This window comes from Bos indicus, chromosome 2, assembly GCF_029378745.1.
Source record: "Bos indicus isolate NIAB-ARS_2022 breed Sahiwal x Tharparkar chromosome 2, NIAB-ARS_B.indTharparkar_mat_pri_1.0, whole genome shotgun sequence".
Lineage (NCBI taxonomy): Eukaryota > Metazoa > Chordata > Mammalia > Artiodactyla > Bovidae > Bos > Bos indicus.
The window spans coordinates 80172438-80191029 of record NC_091761.1 but is presented as its reverse complement, the minus strand read 5'-3'; the positions used below and the strand labels follow the sequence as shown (position 1 = coordinate 80191029).

The 18592-nt window shown below is 38.6% G+C and overlaps 1 protein-coding gene across 4 annotated transcripts; it reads right to left on the bottom strand.

Moving 5' to 3' along the window:
* Positions 1–390: 390 nt before the first annotated feature.
* Positions 391–18548, bottom strand: NABP1 (nucleic acid binding protein 1). Of its 4 annotated transcripts, none has more exons than XR_002182315.2 (7): positions 17931–18548; positions 17495–17633; positions 14555–14626; positions 12807–12882; positions 12113–12185; positions 10181–10626; positions 391–8284 (listed from the first exon to the last, which is right to left on the bottom strand). XR_002182315.2 is itself a non-coding variant. In XM_019974199.2 (6 exons), the coding sequence occupies exons 1-6, from the start codon at positions 18019–18021 to the stop codon at positions 10457–10459; spliced, it is 621 nt and encodes a 206-aa protein (XP_019829758.1). In that variant the 5' UTR covers positions 18022–18548; the 3' UTR covers positions 9276–10456. The 4 variants fall into 4 exon arrangements, 1 of the variants encoding a protein (XP_019829758.1); XR_011561160.1 differs by having other exon boundaries at positions 391–8279; XR_011561161.1 differs by having other exon boundaries at positions 391–8223.
* Between the last annotated feature and the right edge of the window lie 44 nt (positions 18549–18592).

Here is an 18592-nt window from a genome sequence, read left to right as displayed (position 1 = left end):
CACAGGGCAAATTCCAATGTAAAACTTCCAATTCTCCCTACCTCTAACCCTAGGGATTAGACTATTTGTATTCCCTCCTACTAGCAAGTGCCTGTTTCTCAGTGTCACCAATAGAGTATATTTTCAAACTCTTATATTTTTGTTGATCTAAAAGCTAGTGATGGATCTCAGTGGCAATTTAATTTACATCTCCCAATATGAATGAGATTGAGCATTCTCCTCATATGCTTAAGAACCATTTGAATTTTTTTGTGAACTGCCTATATTTCTTGTCCATTTCTTTCATAGAAATTGATCTTCTCTACTTTTACAAGCTTTTTATATATTAGGACTTTTAGCCCTTTATCAGTGATATAAATTACAAATATTATTTCCAATTTGTCTTCATGGTTTTTTGTTTTTTTTTTTTTTAATCCATGTTTCTGGATTTTGAGCCCTTGTTGGAATAACTTTTCTCCATTTCCAAATAATGAGGGAATTCACCCATGTTGTTCTATATTTGTGTTGAGAGGAGGGGATCTAATTATTCATTTCCCTATCAAGATACCACCTTTGGTGTAAACTAAATTTCTTTAACTAATTGGGTGTGTATTCAGTTGACATTTAAAGTATGACTAATTCCAAGTGAAAATATGACTTAGTCAAATTCTGTATTCTTGTTCTCCATCTCTGTCTCTATCTATAGCTGAATTTACACTCCCTTTTAAAACTAACTCAAACCCTAACTCCTGTCCACACCGCCCAGTGAGTCAGCAGGAGCCTCCCAGTTTCCATATTACTGGGGCAGTTGAAAGTATAAATTCCTGATTGTGTGATCTCAGGCAAATTGCTCAACCCTCCTAAATCTTAGTCATTTTTATCATTAATCTGTGAGGATAAGAAAACCTTCTTCACAGGGTCATTTAATAGGATCAATGAGATAATGTAGGGAAGTCATAAGTACAGTGCTGGACCATATCAAGGGCTCAATAAATTATGCTGCTGCTGCTGCTAAGTCGCTTCATTCATGTCCGACTCTGTGCGACCCCATAGATGGCAGCCCACCAGGCTTCCCTGTCCCTGTGATTCTCCAGGCAAGAACACTGGAGTGGGTTGCCATTTCCTTCTCCAATGCATGAAAGTAAAAAGTGAAAGTGAAGTCCCTCAGTCGTGTCCGACTCTTAGCGACTTCATGGACTGCAGCCCACCAGGCTCCTCCGTCCATGAAATTTTCCAGGCAAGAGTACTGGAGTGGGGTGCCATTGCCTTCTCCACAATAAATTATGGGTACCCATTAAAGAAGTGGAGAGACCAAGTAATAAAAAAAAAGGCAAGTACCTAAGACTGAGAAATGTGGGCTTAATGCAGAAACAACTTTGTTGACAGTGATTAATATGTGTGTATACATGTGTACATAAATTGGGAAAGAACACACAATAGTGTTTTATTCAGTGTGTTTCATTTGGGGATACTTCCCTATAGATTCAGAGTGGCGGGCCTCTGCTTGGCAAGGAAGTTTCACACTCTTTGAGTATGCCAGCTTTGAAGCCAACTGATGGGTAGAAAAGGCAAAACCATAAGAAGTAGAAGACAGTTCTGGTCAGCTCATGCCTTAAGAAATCAGTTTTAGACTCAAGACCTGCTAAACAGCTGAGCATTTGACCTGCACACACTGAAGTTCGTGTGTATCTTCTTGTCCTGGCACTCCATCCCAGAGGACTTCATATCATATCCTGCCAGAGGCTCCCCCTCTAATCCCTGACTCAGAGCTGCTCTTGGCAGTGGTGTGTTCCAGGTAACCAACTCCTTCCAGTCACATTCGTAGGACTGCAACTCCTATTGCTCAGCTGGTCTTCATTCCAGCAGTTTCTGCCCCAGGAGTCTAGGGTGTCAGATGTAAATCTTGAGGGGGAAAAAATAGATGTTAGTAAGGCCAGAGCTAAACTGAAACAAGGAGAGAGACTTAAAAATACCAAAGTCATGGAATTACACTTGTGAGGTGTGTGAGGGTGCTGGGCTTGGTTGTATTCTGGCATGGTGGAAACTGGAATTATGTAACTCAGTGAGGCAATCTAGAGCTGACCTTGGTACATGGGAAACTTTTAGCTTTAAGCTGAGTGGTTTTTAAAATATCAGAAAAGTGACTGCCACTGGTCTGTGGGGATGAGGAATTCACTTGGGAAGCTACATGAGAGAACATCCTGGAATGATGACAATGTTCCGTATCTCCACAGGGGTTGGGGTTACACAGGTGGCATAGGCATTCATTAAAGCTCACAAATGTACACCTGAGTTTTGTGCATTTCTTTGTAAATTTTACACTAAAAACCCACTTGAACTCCATTAATGAACAAGTATGCCAAATAGTGAAATATTCAGTTCACTGATGTCTGCAGTTTAGTTGAAATGTATTAAAAAGACTAATGAATAGAACAGGATGAATAGACGGATGGAATAAAAACAAGCAGAGTCAGATAGTAATGGCAATATCTCACTGGCGAGTACACGTGTCTACAATTCTTTCAACACGTTTGAAATTTTTCATAATAGAATCTTGGGGAAAGTCACCTAATGCTTTATCAGAAGCAAACCGGCAAACTCTGGGTACACAGCAACACTGAGGGTGTCACTGGAAATACAGAATCCCTTCCAGTACCCTCTGTTTTCTCCTTGGCCACTGACTTTCTCCCTGACACAAACCCTGGCCCACACATTCTTCTTCTTCCCCTGCACTTTCATAGTCATGCCTTCACCCTCTGGGAAAGGATGAATGGAAAAAAAAACAGTGCAAGGTACTCAGCTATTGGACAGATTTTGTGATGAAGACTCAATCCAACAACTGTCATGGTAAAATCTCAGCATAGTACTTTTCTGCATCCAGAAGACTCTAAAAGCTTTTTTTAAAAAAAGGAAGTTAATTTCAATTATATAAACTGCTTAATATTCCAGATTTTATAGAAAAGGTTGTCTCTTAATACTGGCATGGAGAAATGACCAGTATTTGCCTCTTATTTCCATTGCTCATGGGGAAAAAGACACAACACTTGTTGAGCTCTAGATATGGAACAGATGTTTTGCATACATTGGCTCACATAGTTCTCATCACTCTGCCAGTATACAGATAGCCCCCGATTCCTCTTTTTAAAATGAAGATCATGACCATAGAGCCAATAAATAGAATTAGGTCTCAAACCAAGATCTCCTCAGCTCAAAATCATGTTCTTTTCACCAAAGCACATTGTCTCTGGCAATTAAAATAGGTTATGTTCTGCAAAGCTAACATAACTCCAAGAACAGCAGTCACTTGGCCAGGATTTGACAAAACACCACTAGTAAAGGAATAAAATTTGTAAGAGCAGTTTCGCGTTCTACTTCCAACTGTTTTTACCAAACCACCGCCCACCCAAAGGTATTTTTAACAATTTACACTTCCCACCAGCATTATTGAAATATATAACAAGAGTACAAAACTTGGCAGCAATTCCCATATTTTCTGACCCTTCAAGGAGCTGTTCAGGGTTTATTTAATAAAGCTGCTTAACTGAAAGGAATCTACTTTTAATGTCAGTGTTGCTTGTTCATCAACTATAAACATATAGCTCCTTATTGATCTTTCACACATGATTAAACATCAAAAAAATCCCATCTGATGGAATAATGGCAATTTTCCCCCACATCAAGCCAGTCCTAATTTACTAAACGATTTCGTAACCATCCAGTAGAGGGCACTAATTATGCTGACTACAAGCAAAATGGCTATCTGGGGAGGCCTGACAAATAGCTGTGAAAAGAGAAGCGAAAAGCAAAGGAGAAAAGGAAAGATAAAAACATCTGAATGCAGAGTTTCAAAGAATAGCAAGGAGAGATAAGAAAGCCTTCCTCAGCAATCAATGCAAAAGAAATACAGGAAAGCAACAGAATGGGAAAGACTAGAGATCTCGAGATCTCTAGAAAATTAGAGATACCAAGGGAACATTTCATGCAGAGATGGGCTCAATAAAGGACAGAAATGGTATGGACCTAACAGAAGCAGAAAATATTAAGAGGTGGCAAGAATACACAGAAGAACTGTACAAAAAAGATCTTCATGACCAAGATAATCATGATGGTGTGATCACTCACCTAGAGCCAGACATCCTGGAATGTGAAGTCAAGTGGGCCTTAGAAAGCATCACTACAAACAAAGCTAGTGGAGGTGATGGAATTCCAGTTAAGCTATTTCAAATCCTGAATGATGATGCTGTGAAAGTGCTGCACTTCAATATGCCAGCAAATTTGGAAAACTCAGCAGTGTCCACAGGACTGGAAAAGGTCACTTTTCATTCCAATCCCAAAGAAAGGCAATGCCAAAGAATGCTCAAATTACCACACAAGTGCACTCATCTCACACGCTAGTAAAGTAATGCTCAAAATTCTCCAAGCCAGGCTTCAGCAATACATGAACCGTGAACTTCCAGATGTTCAAGCTGGTTTTAGAAAAGGCAGAGGAACCAGAGATCAAATTGCCAACATCCGCTGGATCCTCGAAAAAGCAGAGTTCCAGAAAAACATCTATTTCTGCTTTATTGACTATGCCAAAGCCTTTGACTGTGTGGATCACAATAAACTGAGGAAAATTCTGAAAGAGATGGACATACCAGACCACCTGACCTGCCTCTTGAGAAATTTGTATGCAGGTCAGGAAGCAACAGTTAGAATGGGACATGGAACAACAGACTAGTTCCAAATAGGAAAAGGAGTCGTCAAGGCTGTATATTGTCACCCTGCTTACTTAACTTACATGCAGTGTACATCATAAGAAACGCTGGGCTGGAAGAAGCACAAGCTGGAATCAGACTGCCGGGAGAAATATCAATAACCTCAGATATGCAGATGACACCATCCTTATGGCAGAAAGTGAAGAGGAACGAAAGAGCCTCTTGATGAAAGTGAAAGAGAATGAAAAGTTGGCTTAAAGCTCAACATTCAGAAAACGAAGATCATGGCATCTGGTCCCATCACTTCATGGCAAATAGATGGGCAAACAGTGGATTTTGGGGGCTCCAAAATCACTGCAGATGGTGATTGCAGCCATGAAATTAAAAGACGCTTACTCCTTGGAACAAAAGTTATGACCAACCTAGATAGCATATTCAAAAGCAGAGATATTTCTTTGCCAACAAAGGTCCATCTATTCAAGGCTATGGTTTTTCCAGTGGTCATGTATAGATGTGAAAGTTGGACTGTGAAGAAAGCTGATCGCCGAAGAATTGATGCTTTTGAACTATGGTGTTGGAGAAGACTCTTGAGAGGCCCTTGGACTGCAAGGAGATCCAACCAATCCATTCTAAAGGAGATCAGTCCTGGGTGTTCTTTGGAAGGAATGATGCTAAAGCTGAAACTCCAGTACTTTGGCCACCTCACGCGAAGAGTTGACTCATTGGAAAGACTCATGCTGGGAGGGATTGGGGGTAGGAGAAGGGGGCGACAGAGGAGGAGATGGCTGGATGGCATCACTGACTCAATGGACATGAGTTTGAGTAAACTCCGGGAGTTGGTGATGGACAGGGAAGCCTGGCGTGCTGCAATTCATGGGGTTGCAGAGTTGGACACGACTGAGCGACTGAACTGAACTGACCATTTTTACTAGTTTTCTTAGTCTTAGGTCAGAGGTCTTACTCAGCTTCCTATTAGGGTTATAACTATTTGAATCAAGACTAGCTCCACCTGGCAGTCAAGCTGTGCCTTGCTTATTACCCATTTATGTAACATATTTATGATACCTGCCCCTGTGAAGAACAGGATCGAGGTCAATGAGGGTAGATTCTGGAGGTATTCTCAGCAATGTTTATATAGGCCTCCAACTTCACTACTTTTCTATTTGGCCAGCCTCTCTACACAATAAAGGGAATTGAGGAATGCTTTGGGAGATAGGAGAAAGGCAGACGCTGCTGCAAACAGGCTTGCTGAAATAAAGATAAAATCTATTTTAATTCTTTTTAACAGAAAACTAGCGTTTGAAAAGGCATATTTTCACTTTAATCAATATAGGTCCAGAGGAAGCCAGGCAATTCCACTATGGATAACCTGACCCTAAGATATTCTATTCGAACCTAGTTCAAAACTCAAGAGTGCTGACAGGCTGTACTCAAACTCTATCCTGCTTGGAATTACCCTGCTTTACCCATCAATTCTGACTTTTGGAGGTGCATATGTCTGAGTACTATTTTTTATAATCTAGACCTTGATACATTCTAACCTCACAAAAATAAACTGGTATGTGCATGTGTACATTTATTTCAAGATAGTTATTTCTGTGTTAATATCAAGGGCAGGAGACAAAAATCTTCAGAGACTTTGTTTCAAGTGCAGCTCTCTCCAACCTACACTTACACATTCTTCTGGTGGAGCACAGAAATAATCCATACACCTAACAAGTTCCTGGGGAAAATCCTATAGGTTTATAAACCATTCTTTGAGAGTTTTATTCAGTATCAGTATGTGGACAAAGAAACTGGACTCTCTATGTCCAGAAGTATAAATTTTGTTGGCATGAAACAAAAATGTACTCAAATTTTGGTGTAAAATGGTTAAAGATCTGATTTTTAAAGACATGTATTACTTATCAAGGCCCTGAAAAAGACAAATGGAATGTCTACTAGTCAAAACTTGTTAAAATGCTGATTTTCTTTTCATCATACTTATTATCTCACTGGTAAACAGCTCTTAGGAATATCTTTGGACCTAATGTTCTTAATGAGGAAATACTACATGAATGGTTTGTCAGATGGCCTGGACTTGATTTTCTCATCTGTGATTTGTGCTTTAAGAAACATCATTATACACTTTTAGCTCAGAAACCTGGAGTACTGTGACCACAGCACTGGAACAAATTCTGGTGGATCCCTAATGAAGTAAACCTGAAGAGATTTGGAAAAAACTTGAACACACCTGCAAAGTTTTTCTAGTTTCTCCCCCTCAGGTCCTAACAACGTACCATTCAGGATAGTGCTGTTTTCCCAAGGTCACAATTAGATTTCCTCAAAAGCATATCTCAACTGTTAGTCATTATGGCTACTTTGTGAAATGTGGGGTTGTTTACCCCAACATCTATTTAATAATTGGCTGGAACCTCAATACTCAGATTGTCACTATGGCCAAGTATATCTGCTTTTACTCATCATTAATCCTGTACCAGAGAACAACTGTGACTCTCTTCTACTAGAAATGTTCACTTCCATCGGATAGGGGACAAAACAAATTAACACAAGGAAAAGTAGATTAAAAAAAAAAAAGGCATCATAGCTGAGAACAAGTCTACTCCAAAAACAAGTCTAGAGGAATAAACGAACTTTGGTGTCAAAGTCTTATGTTAAAACTGTTTTTCATGTGGTTTTTTGTTTGTTGTTTCTAGAACCTTTGTGAATACATTAAATCTCTTTAATTAAGAGTCACGGCAGCCTACAATTGCTTGGAGCAATCTATCATTATGGTACATTATGATAATGGTATTATTAAGGTATAACAAAAAGGAAGGCATGTCAGTAACTAAATTGTTATGTCAGATCCATATAAACTAAGAATTGCTACTATGTCTTAAGACTGATGTAAAATACTCTCAAATTCGTACCTTCTGAGAAAACTTTCTAGGGCTGGTTAACCACTTTCTGATTACATGTTCTTTATAGATCACTGATTTTACTAACCTCGTATCTATTTGTTTTTAGTATCATTCCCTCGGCATTATTACTCAACCCAGCAAATTAACCATTCTCTTAAAATGTTAAAAAATAAAACTACAAGTGACAAATACTCGGTTCTCAGTGATACAATTATTTAGGGGAGCCTCAAGTTAAACTGTCCTCAAATTTAAAATGCAATTACTAAAACTACAGGAACCAAGCAAAAATGAGTTGGCATAAATGTCCATGGGAAAGCATACTGCAGGCTTCACTAATATGTAACATCACCTTGCTTTATGGGTTTCATGTTTCCAAGTCTGTATTGTAGTAACCCCCCCAAAGAACCTGCCCAGAGAGAAGGGGCGATCTGCCTAATGAGACTTCAATTCATTTCAATCCACTTCAGAACTGACTTAGAAAGATAAAGTGGGACCCAAACCCAGTAGTGTGTATTTCTATACCAAATGGCCTTTGTTTTCAGTAGATGTTTAAACTTATGAAGTTGTTAGCTGAAAGCGCCAGGAAGGGGGAAGGTGGGAATCTTTCTTCCTCTTAACTTCTTGATGAGTACTGTCCAAGCAGGCTGAGAAGGCAAATATTCAATATGAATTGTAACTCACTTTGCTTTGGTTTTGGAGGCTTCCCTTAAGAAAAAAGAAATTTGTTAATAAATGATTTTAAAAAAAACCCCACAGAACAGCAAGGTTAAATTATTGAGGCAAACATCAATCACAAAAGTAAAATGTAAGGTCTTTCTCTACTTAATCTCAACACATTAAAGGTAACAATACTCCACACCTAACTCCTGCATTTTTTTCTATTCTTGAGGTATGATTAGACAACAAACATTTGACTGCTTATTAGGAGCTAGAAATCATTCTAATCATTCACTTGGAAAAATCTTAAATAACTCTAAAGGGGTAATATCACTTACTTATTTTTACAGTAATGGAACCTAAGGCTTACAGAGGTTTTAAGTGAACAGCTTGTCCAATACCACAGGTGAAGAGAATCAGGCCAGGATTAGCATCTCAGCAAGCCATTACCTGATTATTTTTTTTTAAACTCTAAAATTCTTTCATTCAAAATCACCTTTAATACTAATCTTCCACAAATAACTCAGTCTTAGGGGCTCCTACCCTTAAAGATTTAAAAAAAAAAAAAAAACTAATTTGCAATTTTTTTTTTACTTCAAACATCTGTAATTTTGTGAACATCTTGAAAAAATACTAGCCACAAAACCAAATGAACTATAATAATCAGTATGTGAAAACATTTCTATAACATATAATCCCCAGTTAAGTACCATAAAGAAACTTCTTGAGCTTATTCATTACTTCATTTACCCCTTAACACTACCGACACAGTGCCTGATACGTGGCACGCTGTTAGAAACTGGATTAAAGCAAATAAATATCTGGCACAGATTTTTATATTCAAACGCCATGGCACTTTCAGGAAACAAAGCCTAATTAAACTATTTTGCTATTTGAGGTGAGAGAAAAAAGACAAAGTAATAAATACAGAGCTAAGGAGTCACACACAGGCTGAAGTCATGACTTCAGTTACAGTTAAAAAAAAAAGTACTGGCTCTCCACTGTAAATCATGAAAAGAGCAAAAATAAGGTAGGTCTGTTAACATTAATGCAAATTTTATTCAAGAGATAATTTTGAAGAAGACTTTAATTCTGACAAAGGAAAAATTTTCCAGTTATCCACCCTACAGTGAAAAGTGGAACTGGACACCATTTAACATTATATGAGTAAATTTAACCTTTATATTTCTAAATAAAGCTGTATTTGCTTCTTTGAGAGAGCCATTTCTTAACTTCTGCTTATAAGGCTTTGTGAATTGTGTTCAGAAATTTTGACAATAAACACACACACACACTCCCTTCAAATAAGTAAGTACCTAGGATTTTCACTCCAGGCCGATTTTCTGCAAGTACCCAGGACCCTATATAAGACTGAATATTTCTACATAAATTCAATTTGAATTGCCTTCACTATAATATTTATCTACCATAATTTGTAAAAGTTAGATCAATGTTTACTATCACTTTATAACTCCCTCAAATTAAATTTCAATATTTGACACGGTAGTTTCAAAAAATAAACATTCAAGGCCTCAGGTTTAAATTTCCATTCAGTGTAATGCACAAAGCTGATAAATATTAATAGGACTACCCTAAAATAAATTTAGATTCCTAAAAATTTTTCATAATGCAGATCACATTCTGTTCCATAATTCTGATAAAGAATATGCTTTTTGGTAATAAAATACGAGTTTAGGATGATTCAGTCCTTGGAAAATCTTAATGGCAGTCACTCAAGAAGTCAATCATTCCCTGGAGTCACACTCAAAAATTGCTGTTAACATTGACCAGATTTTTGTTTTTTTGGTGGTTATTGCTTCAGTTGGCAATATCTGTATTTAAGACAAAAGAACATCTCCCACTAAGCCTTATTTTAAATATTACAAAATTTATATAGAAGACAGACTCATAGAGGCTAAAATGCTGATGGCGTAAGTAACTCACCCATGAAATGGGTGCAGGTTTTTTTAGAGGATATCCAAAGATCTTTTTGCTCTAAAAATAAATGCCCCTATTCTTCAGAGTGTTCCCATTCTTCAATAGGAGACTCGAGCAGCTTAATAGTTCTTCTATAAAAAACAAACCACTCTTGTTAACAAACCAAAAACATAAAAAGAAACAGATAAAGGACAGTTTTCACAGTTAACAATAAATAAAAGTGCAATAAGTGTTCAAGTAGGGCATGTAGTTTAAAAACTACATGTGAGTATTTGGCATAGGTCATCTTTTAAAGGCTCTCCGAGGGTCCCTGCCATTACTTATTGTGGTCATGACTGTTTGATTATTAGCTGTTCCTGGTAGCTGTGGATTTATAGGTCCCCGGCCATTGCTTCTACCAGCATATGAAAATTGGCATCCCCTCGCTTCTGCGCCAGTCTGAACCCCATTTCCTAAGAAAGAATATAAAAAAAAAAATCACCATTTTCAGACAGAATTACATCTATTTGAAGTTCCAACACATGCTATTAATGCTTATAAGAATATTATGGAAAACAAACACCTTTACTTGTAAACTACTGGAAAAAAAATCAGTGTGAGTTCTACGTTTTTCCAAATGTGTATTTACTTCAAATGTATTAACTGATGCTTGTATCAATAAGGAGTAGGGGAAAAGAACAACTTGGGGAACTGAATGAGATAGTAACAAAGTAGGAAAAAAGCATAGATAATGTACTACCTGTATTGAGGGAAAAAGTAAAAGAAAAATAGTATATAAGTATTGGCATTTGGTTCAAATAAGGTTAGTAATATTTTAAGAGATATTTATATAATTCTAACTTTTTAAAGGAAAAAACAGCAAAGTTTCCCACAACATAACAATCATCAGAGCTGTGCCAAAACATGTAGCCAACAGGTCAAGTAAATTCCAGCCACACTGTGCTGTGTGCTCAGCTGTGTCCAACTCTGCATCCCTACAGACCTCAGTCCACCAGGCTCCTCTGTCCATGGGGATTCTCTAGGCAGGAAGAGTGGAATAGGTTGCTATGCCCTTTCTCCAGGGGATCTTCCCAACCCAGGGATTGAACCCAGGTCTCCTGCATTGCAGGTGGATTCTCTACAGTCTAAGCAGCCAGAGAAGCCCTCAGCCACCCTAATGAATTCCAATCACAACAGACTTTTCCCTAAGTCTTTAAGAATAAAGGCTTCAAAAGACCTTTAACAAGGATATAAGAGCCATTGACCTTTGAGGGTTTTTGAGGGGTAAAGGCCAGCTATTAGCATATGAAAAACTAAGGTGAGCTATTAATCTGAGGATAAACTGCTTTCAGTACACAAAAATAACCAGTTATTCTGAATCTACTATAAATAACTACTAGAAAGAAAGAAAGAAAGTGAAGTCGCTCCGTCGTGTCCGACTCTTTGCGACCCCAAGGACTGTAGCCCACCAGGCTCCTCCGTCCATGGGATTCTCCAGGCAAGAATATTGGAGTGGGTTGCCATTTCCTTCTCCAGGGGATCTTCCTGACCCAGGGATCTAACCCAGGTCTCCTGCATTGCAGGCAGATGCTTTAACTTCTGAGCCACCAGGGGACTTCCTGGTAAATAATTACTAGAATTTCTATAAAAAAAATAATAATAATTACTATAGAAATTCTGTAAAAATCAAGAAGAAATAACATAATGCATCATCAAAACTTAATTTCTTAATCACTGTTCCCAGTAACTGGTCCAAATGTTTAAATACAGAATGTGCACAATAAATTAGCTTAAGAGGGTATCAGTTTTTTCTAGAAAAATTAGTTATTTGAGAATTCCCTCTTTCACAGTACTTTCCCTTTTAGTTCTAATTTTTGCCTAAAGACAATTTTTTTTGCATAAGAGATTCCCTTAATTCTTATACCTGATTACAAATACGCCAAAAAAAAAAAATCTTACCCATTGGTCCAAATGTACCTGTACCCACATTGTTACTATTATTCATGGAATTATTCTTCTGTTCATTGTGTGCCTATAAAAAAAAAGTTTTAACTTAATCAAATGAAGATTTCAAAATAAACATATAACATGCATCCATTCTTTTTTTTTAATTTCAAGGCTTTTTAAAACAATTTTTAAATTTTATTTTTAATTGGAGGATAAATTTCTTTACAATGTTGTATTGATTTCTGCTGTACAACTCAAATCTGACATAACTGTTGTATGTGTGTCTGTGTGTCCCCTCCCTTTTGAACCTCCCTCCCACCAGTCACCCAGTCCCACCCTCTAAGCGCCAGGCTGGGCTCCCTGTGTCATACAGCAGCTTCCCATTAACTGTTTTACACACGGTAATGTATATATCGCAATGCTACTTGCTCAATTCGTCCCACCCTCTCCTTCCCCCACTCTGTCCATCAGTCCATTTTCCACGTTTTTGTCTCCATTCCTTCCCTGCAAATAGGTTCATCAGCACCATTTCAGATCCTATACAGACTCACAAAACACATAAAATGAAAATGACCTTTAAAAGATTCTTTTTAAAACTGTCTCCATTATACTTAGGATATGAAAAGCTTGGAAACCCAGCCATAGAATTATATTACACAGTCAAAAGCCTAATCATAAAAACAGACAATACATTTGGATTAATTACCCCTTTGTTCTGTTGTCCTCGATAATCTGGGTTAGGTTCACTGAAATTTGGCAATTCTGAATAAACCATACAAAATCTGAAAGACAATAAAGGACAATTTGAATGATTTCTGAAATAATCAACCTTTATATAGTATGCATAACTGACAGGAATAAAGAACTTAGATGTCAATGAATTAACCAAACAGCAACATGCTAACTCTATTCATTTACAATAAAACTTCCTAAAAGCTTTGTTTCATTAGGAAAAAAAACCTCAAATACTCGATTGTCGACAATGTTAAAAACATTCTATTTTGTATTTTAGTTCTAATTCTGTACTGCAAAAATTAAATGTCAAAGATCAAGGACACAGAAACACATCTTTGTCCTATTTTTCCACACAGGCTGACTGATGCCTCTGAACCATGTATAGGGTTCCAGAGTGGTTTTTCCAGCAGTGGTGATGGATTTGCACTGATCCACTCACGCACTCTCATCCAGTCATAGTCATTCTTTGACCAATCACTGTGAATCTGCAAAGATAATCATTCAAGGTTAAAAGTGGATTTTACAGGCATTAATAAAAGACAACTGGCTATCAAGAAAACAGTTTATCCCAAGCCTTATCAACTGACTATGGTGTATATTAATTAACATTACACATAAGCATTTCTTAGCTCAACCCACAAATTAAAATCAGTTTTGGTAACTCCTATACTGACCCCAACACAAAGTCACTATGCATTGAGTGACCTCCAGTGGTTCTTCATGTAACTGACCTCCATTATTATAAATACTGTACATGTATGTGAAGGTTGAGTCAGAATCCAACATCTTTCTGTAATACTAACGCTAAGACCTCTCATAGCACATTGCTCTAGCATTACTCTAAATATGAACAGAAGTGAACTCTAATTTTCCTCCTAGCGGAAGCAGTGTTACCAGTTTATTATCTTTAAAAGCTTAAAAAAAAAAAAGCTCAAAGACTGCTTACTCTTCCCAAAGTATCTTATGCCTGCAGTATAGAAAACATTCTTCCTTTGTTTTCTGGTGCCATTTGTGGCTTCTCCCTTTAGATATCCTCTATTTTGATAGATATTAAGTAGGTGTCCTAGGCATAAACCAAGTAGAATGGACTTAATGGTCTGGTTCACTGCCTACACATACTTCATGAGTACATCCCAAATGTCTAGGCCAGTGTGGAGACTGAACTACCTTTACACCCCTAGAGAGGATGGTTCCTCCAAGTCAAGGTGGAGATTACCAGGGTAGTAGTTTAGGAAGCTCACACTGTGGCAGCCTGTCCAGTACCTAGACTGGATAAATACAGGACTTCAATTGTCACTGCTTCAAGTCCCTTTACATATGGGTACATATTCACCCATAAACAGAGAAAGAGAAAAATTAAACTTACTGCCTAAAACTAATACTCAGCTTCTTAACTGAAAATTCACTAGATGACAGAGTTTACTTCAAATGGTACTTGTGACACCTGAAAGATAAACGTTCCCAAAGCCGACAGAAATGGTCCCACGGGGGATCATCTCAAGTTCAGCTTCTTAATGCTCTTTGCCAGGAAAAACTGACATTCTCAACCACAGGAAACAGTACTGATAGCTGTTCAACTAGCACATACACAGAAAGTTAAGCTGCTGGAAGCATTCAGTCTACCAGTCAAAAAAGAGGTGCATACTTCATACCTACCAGTTATTCTGTTGATATTATCTGTAATTTATTCAATTATATGAAACATATTTTAATACTTACTCCCCAATTTTCTGAAGTTCTCCACCCCTTCCAGTATAAAGTGTCAGACATCCTTTCCACATGGATGCATACCTAGAAAGAAAAGAAACATCAGTTCTATGGAAATATCTGTTTCCTTCGACTTCAATAAATTTTTATACTGTGTTTTTTGTACTGGGGTGCAGGTAGGGCTCAAGCCCTGTCTCTGCCATTGATTAACTTGTTACTTACTAAATAATAATGTGAAGAAAAATCTACTGCCAAATTTTGATATAATTAAACAATAACTAACCCTAGAAAAAGAAGTCTTTTTCCAAAGGAAGCATTATTATACTCCAAAGATCATATCTTTAGTCAATTAACATAGGGAGAACTTTCAAACTACAGAGACTTAATCAGAAATTACTTTATTCAATCACAGGACATATAAAATCTACATCCCAGTGTTTAATTTTACACTTACATAATTGGTCTACCAGATATTGGTAAAATAGTTTTTCTTTTGCCTCCAAAAACAGGCTAGCATGTGTTATTCCTAAGTTACTAAAAATTCAGTATATTTAATCAAGGAAGGGGCTAAAAAACTAAGATCATAATCTTACACTGATTTGTTTTTCCAAATTCCCTATTTTTAGCAACAACAGCTGAACATGTAAACAATTTTGAATTCAAATAGTATTAGACAAAATAATCTTATACACAAATCTATGAAAAATGTTAATATTATAAAATAAGCCCAAGGCTTGTTTCTTTGTACAACTACTATTAAGTTTCATGATTTAGAAAGATACATTAAAACCAAGCATTACTTAACTAAGTACAGTGATGGTTTATCTTTTAATACAAGTTAATAAAATTCTTCTAGTCTCACATTATGTATTTCTTCTCATTTAGTAAATGTTATTTATTAAAGATTCCATTCATCACTTTGTTACACAAAAAACTGACTGAGGAGACAGTGCACTAATATCTTCCCTTATTAAGGTAAAAATTAACACCTACTTTGAGAGAAAATTTGAACTTACTGCGACTAAAACAGTTCAGTTCAGTCGCTCAGTCGTGTCCAACTCTTTGCAATCCCATGAATTACAGCACTAAAACATTTAACTTTCACTTATTTCAGGAATGAGATCAATGTTTGCAGGATTTTCTGATATGCATGTCAATATTCAAATTACTATTATTGAGATGTATACCTTTCTTCCAAAGCTTCTGTTGTTAGATTTAACAAGAATTTAAGGGCCTTACAAATAGGCCAGACTCCACTGGATATGTTACTTTAGTAAGTAAGGTATGCGTGCTAAGTTGCTTTAGTTGTGTCCAACTCTTCGTGACCCCACGGACTGTCGTAGTCTGCCAGGCTCCTCTGTTAATAGGATTCTCCGGGCAGGAATACTGGAGTGGGTTGCTATATCCTTCTCTAGCGGATCTTCCCAACCCAGGGACTGAACCCATGTCTCTTAATGTCTCCTGCACTGGCAGACAGGTTCATTACCACTAGCGCCACCTGGGATTCCCATTTTACAGAAAAGTTGAGAAAACGTAGTAACTTCAAGATTAAACAGAAGTTAGAAAATAGTAGATTTCTTTGGGTTTGAACTTCCCTTTACACTGTACTCCTCGGTAACTATACTCCTTAAGATCCTACAGATACTACTTGGCTACTGACAGTTTTTCCACAGTTTTTTTGATGGACACACCTAAGCATTTAATGTGCAAATATGCGATAATCGAAATGAGAAGCTGTTTACAGTGTATAAAATAACTTCTAATCACTGGATGAGATACTTTGGCAGCCAAAAAACTTTAATGATGCTAATTTTCACCCTACCCTCCCTGGTAGAAATTCTCTTTTGTGCAAGTTAAAACTGTGGAAGTTTAAAAGATTTAACCAGTGTCATGAGTCACAGTGTATGAGAAAAAAATGTCTAAGTCCTGACTCTCACTTCCTTCTTTGATGATACTCTGCCTCACTTCCTGAAGGTGCTGTAAGACCTTTAAGATACTATTAAAGGGCTCTTAAGTTCCTACTTTCAGGGTGATCCAACACTTTTCTGAGATTCTATTCACTAAGCTAACATCAATCTCCACCCACTTTTCCTACAGTTATGACCAATGAATTATTATAATTCTGTAAACCAAAAAGCTTCCAAAATCTAAAGATCCTTCTCTAGCATTTTATCTAAGTTAAAAACTTGGTAAATCTTGGTAAACGCAGTCTAACTTATAACCTCCCCCACCACCCCTCCAAAAGAATGTACTAAATTATTTTTAAAAACCAATCTGCCAAGTAACTGTCTTGGACAGAGGTATCATAGATATCTTTCTGTCAAACATTTTCTGCACAACATTCTGGTTTTTGGGCAACACTGACCTTACAACAGTGGGCAAAAGGAATCATTTTCAAGAATGTACCTTCCAGATATTGTAAACTTCCTTTCAATTTTTACATCCGTGTACAAATTTGACACACTACAAAACCGGCTAAATTCTCCAGCTACAATCTCAATTTAAGTACACACGGTCTAAATGTGTATACAAATAAAACATGGGTAGACTTCAAAAGTTATTAAAAGGGGGAAAGGTTGGGGAAATAAACTGACAACTACATTATATAGTTAATGAAAAAAGATGAAATATTAACTATGTCAGTTTTAATAGTCTACTAAAAAGACTGAATAATTCTAGAATGGTATTTAAAAACCTACCTAATTTGTAAACAAGGTGTGGCTAGATTCCCAGCTGAAACTGGGAAACTTTTAAAGGCAAAGGTGTTACATCCCAATGCCGTCCACCATCTCAGGTTAATATCAATGGGGCTCAAAAATCCTCGGAGTGGCCCACAGAAAACACTAAACTTTATCCAGAACTTGCCAAGGAGCCGGGCGTCAGCCAACTCGGATTCTGCAGACTCCTACTTTGGAGGCGCACTCATTCCCCAACCCTTTTAAGCACACCTACCCTCTGGTCAACCGAATAATATCCCCTGGCTGTATAAGACCTCCGATTTCATCCCACACGGAAATAGTGATGCTGCCAGTTTTATCTGCTACTTTGCATGATCTCACTTCATGGCCGTCTTTGGTTTTGGTCACGCGTCCTGTAAAAATTTAAAAATCAAAGGGGGAGGGGTGTATTAGATAATGAGGACTTCCAAAAAGCTAACTCCTCCTCCGGGATCAAAATGCACCTGAAAGGTGGTGGGTAGAGGCAGAGCCCCGGGTTCTCGCCGCAGGCGGGCTACCGAGCCGGCGGGGGCCAACGGGGCCACGTGGATGGGGGAGGGGAGAAGCGAGGGAGGAGAGGGGGAGGGGAGCCCCCGGCTCGCAGCGGCGGTGCCCTTCCCTCCTGTCCCGGGACGCACAGGGCGGCGGGGCGGGCTGCGGACCTCACTTACCTATCTCCAGGACAATAAAGACGACATTTAAGTTTTTCAGTCCGGGCTTAATATCTTTTATAAAAAGAGGGGGGTCCCTGACCCCGTTCATATTGAGGCAGGTGCGGCTACGCTGCGGAGACTCGGGTGGGGAGGGAGCCGAACAAAGCTTCCCACCCACCCCGGGCCAGGGGCGAGGGCGGAGGGGCGACCTTGGGCGGGGGTGGCGAGAGAAGGGGGAGAAAGCGGTTAGTCAGGGACCGAGGAAACCAGTCCAGACGGCACTGAGCCTAAAAAAGGGGGAGGGGAAAAAAAAAAAGCGCTCACAAGTTTAAAAGAAAAAAAGACGAACCACTCCGCACACCAACCCCGCTCCCAACGGGGCGACAGTAAGGCAAGCGTGAGAACTGCCCCCTTCTTTGGATAAAAGGAAGAAAAAAAGGCAGCGAGAGGACGCCTCTGTCCTGAGTCCCGCTGACACACAGACACGGGCGCGTGCCCTGTCCGTCCCGGACTCCGGGGAGGGTTGGGCTGTAACAGCGAACCCGGAGCAGAGACCGAGTCACCGAACACCCAGCGTCCCAAACACCGACTGCGGAACGCGCCCGCACGCCCGCAGGACCCTCGGGTCGCCCCGCCCCTTGTGACGTCACCCGGCGTCGGCACGCCCGACGACCCGCCCT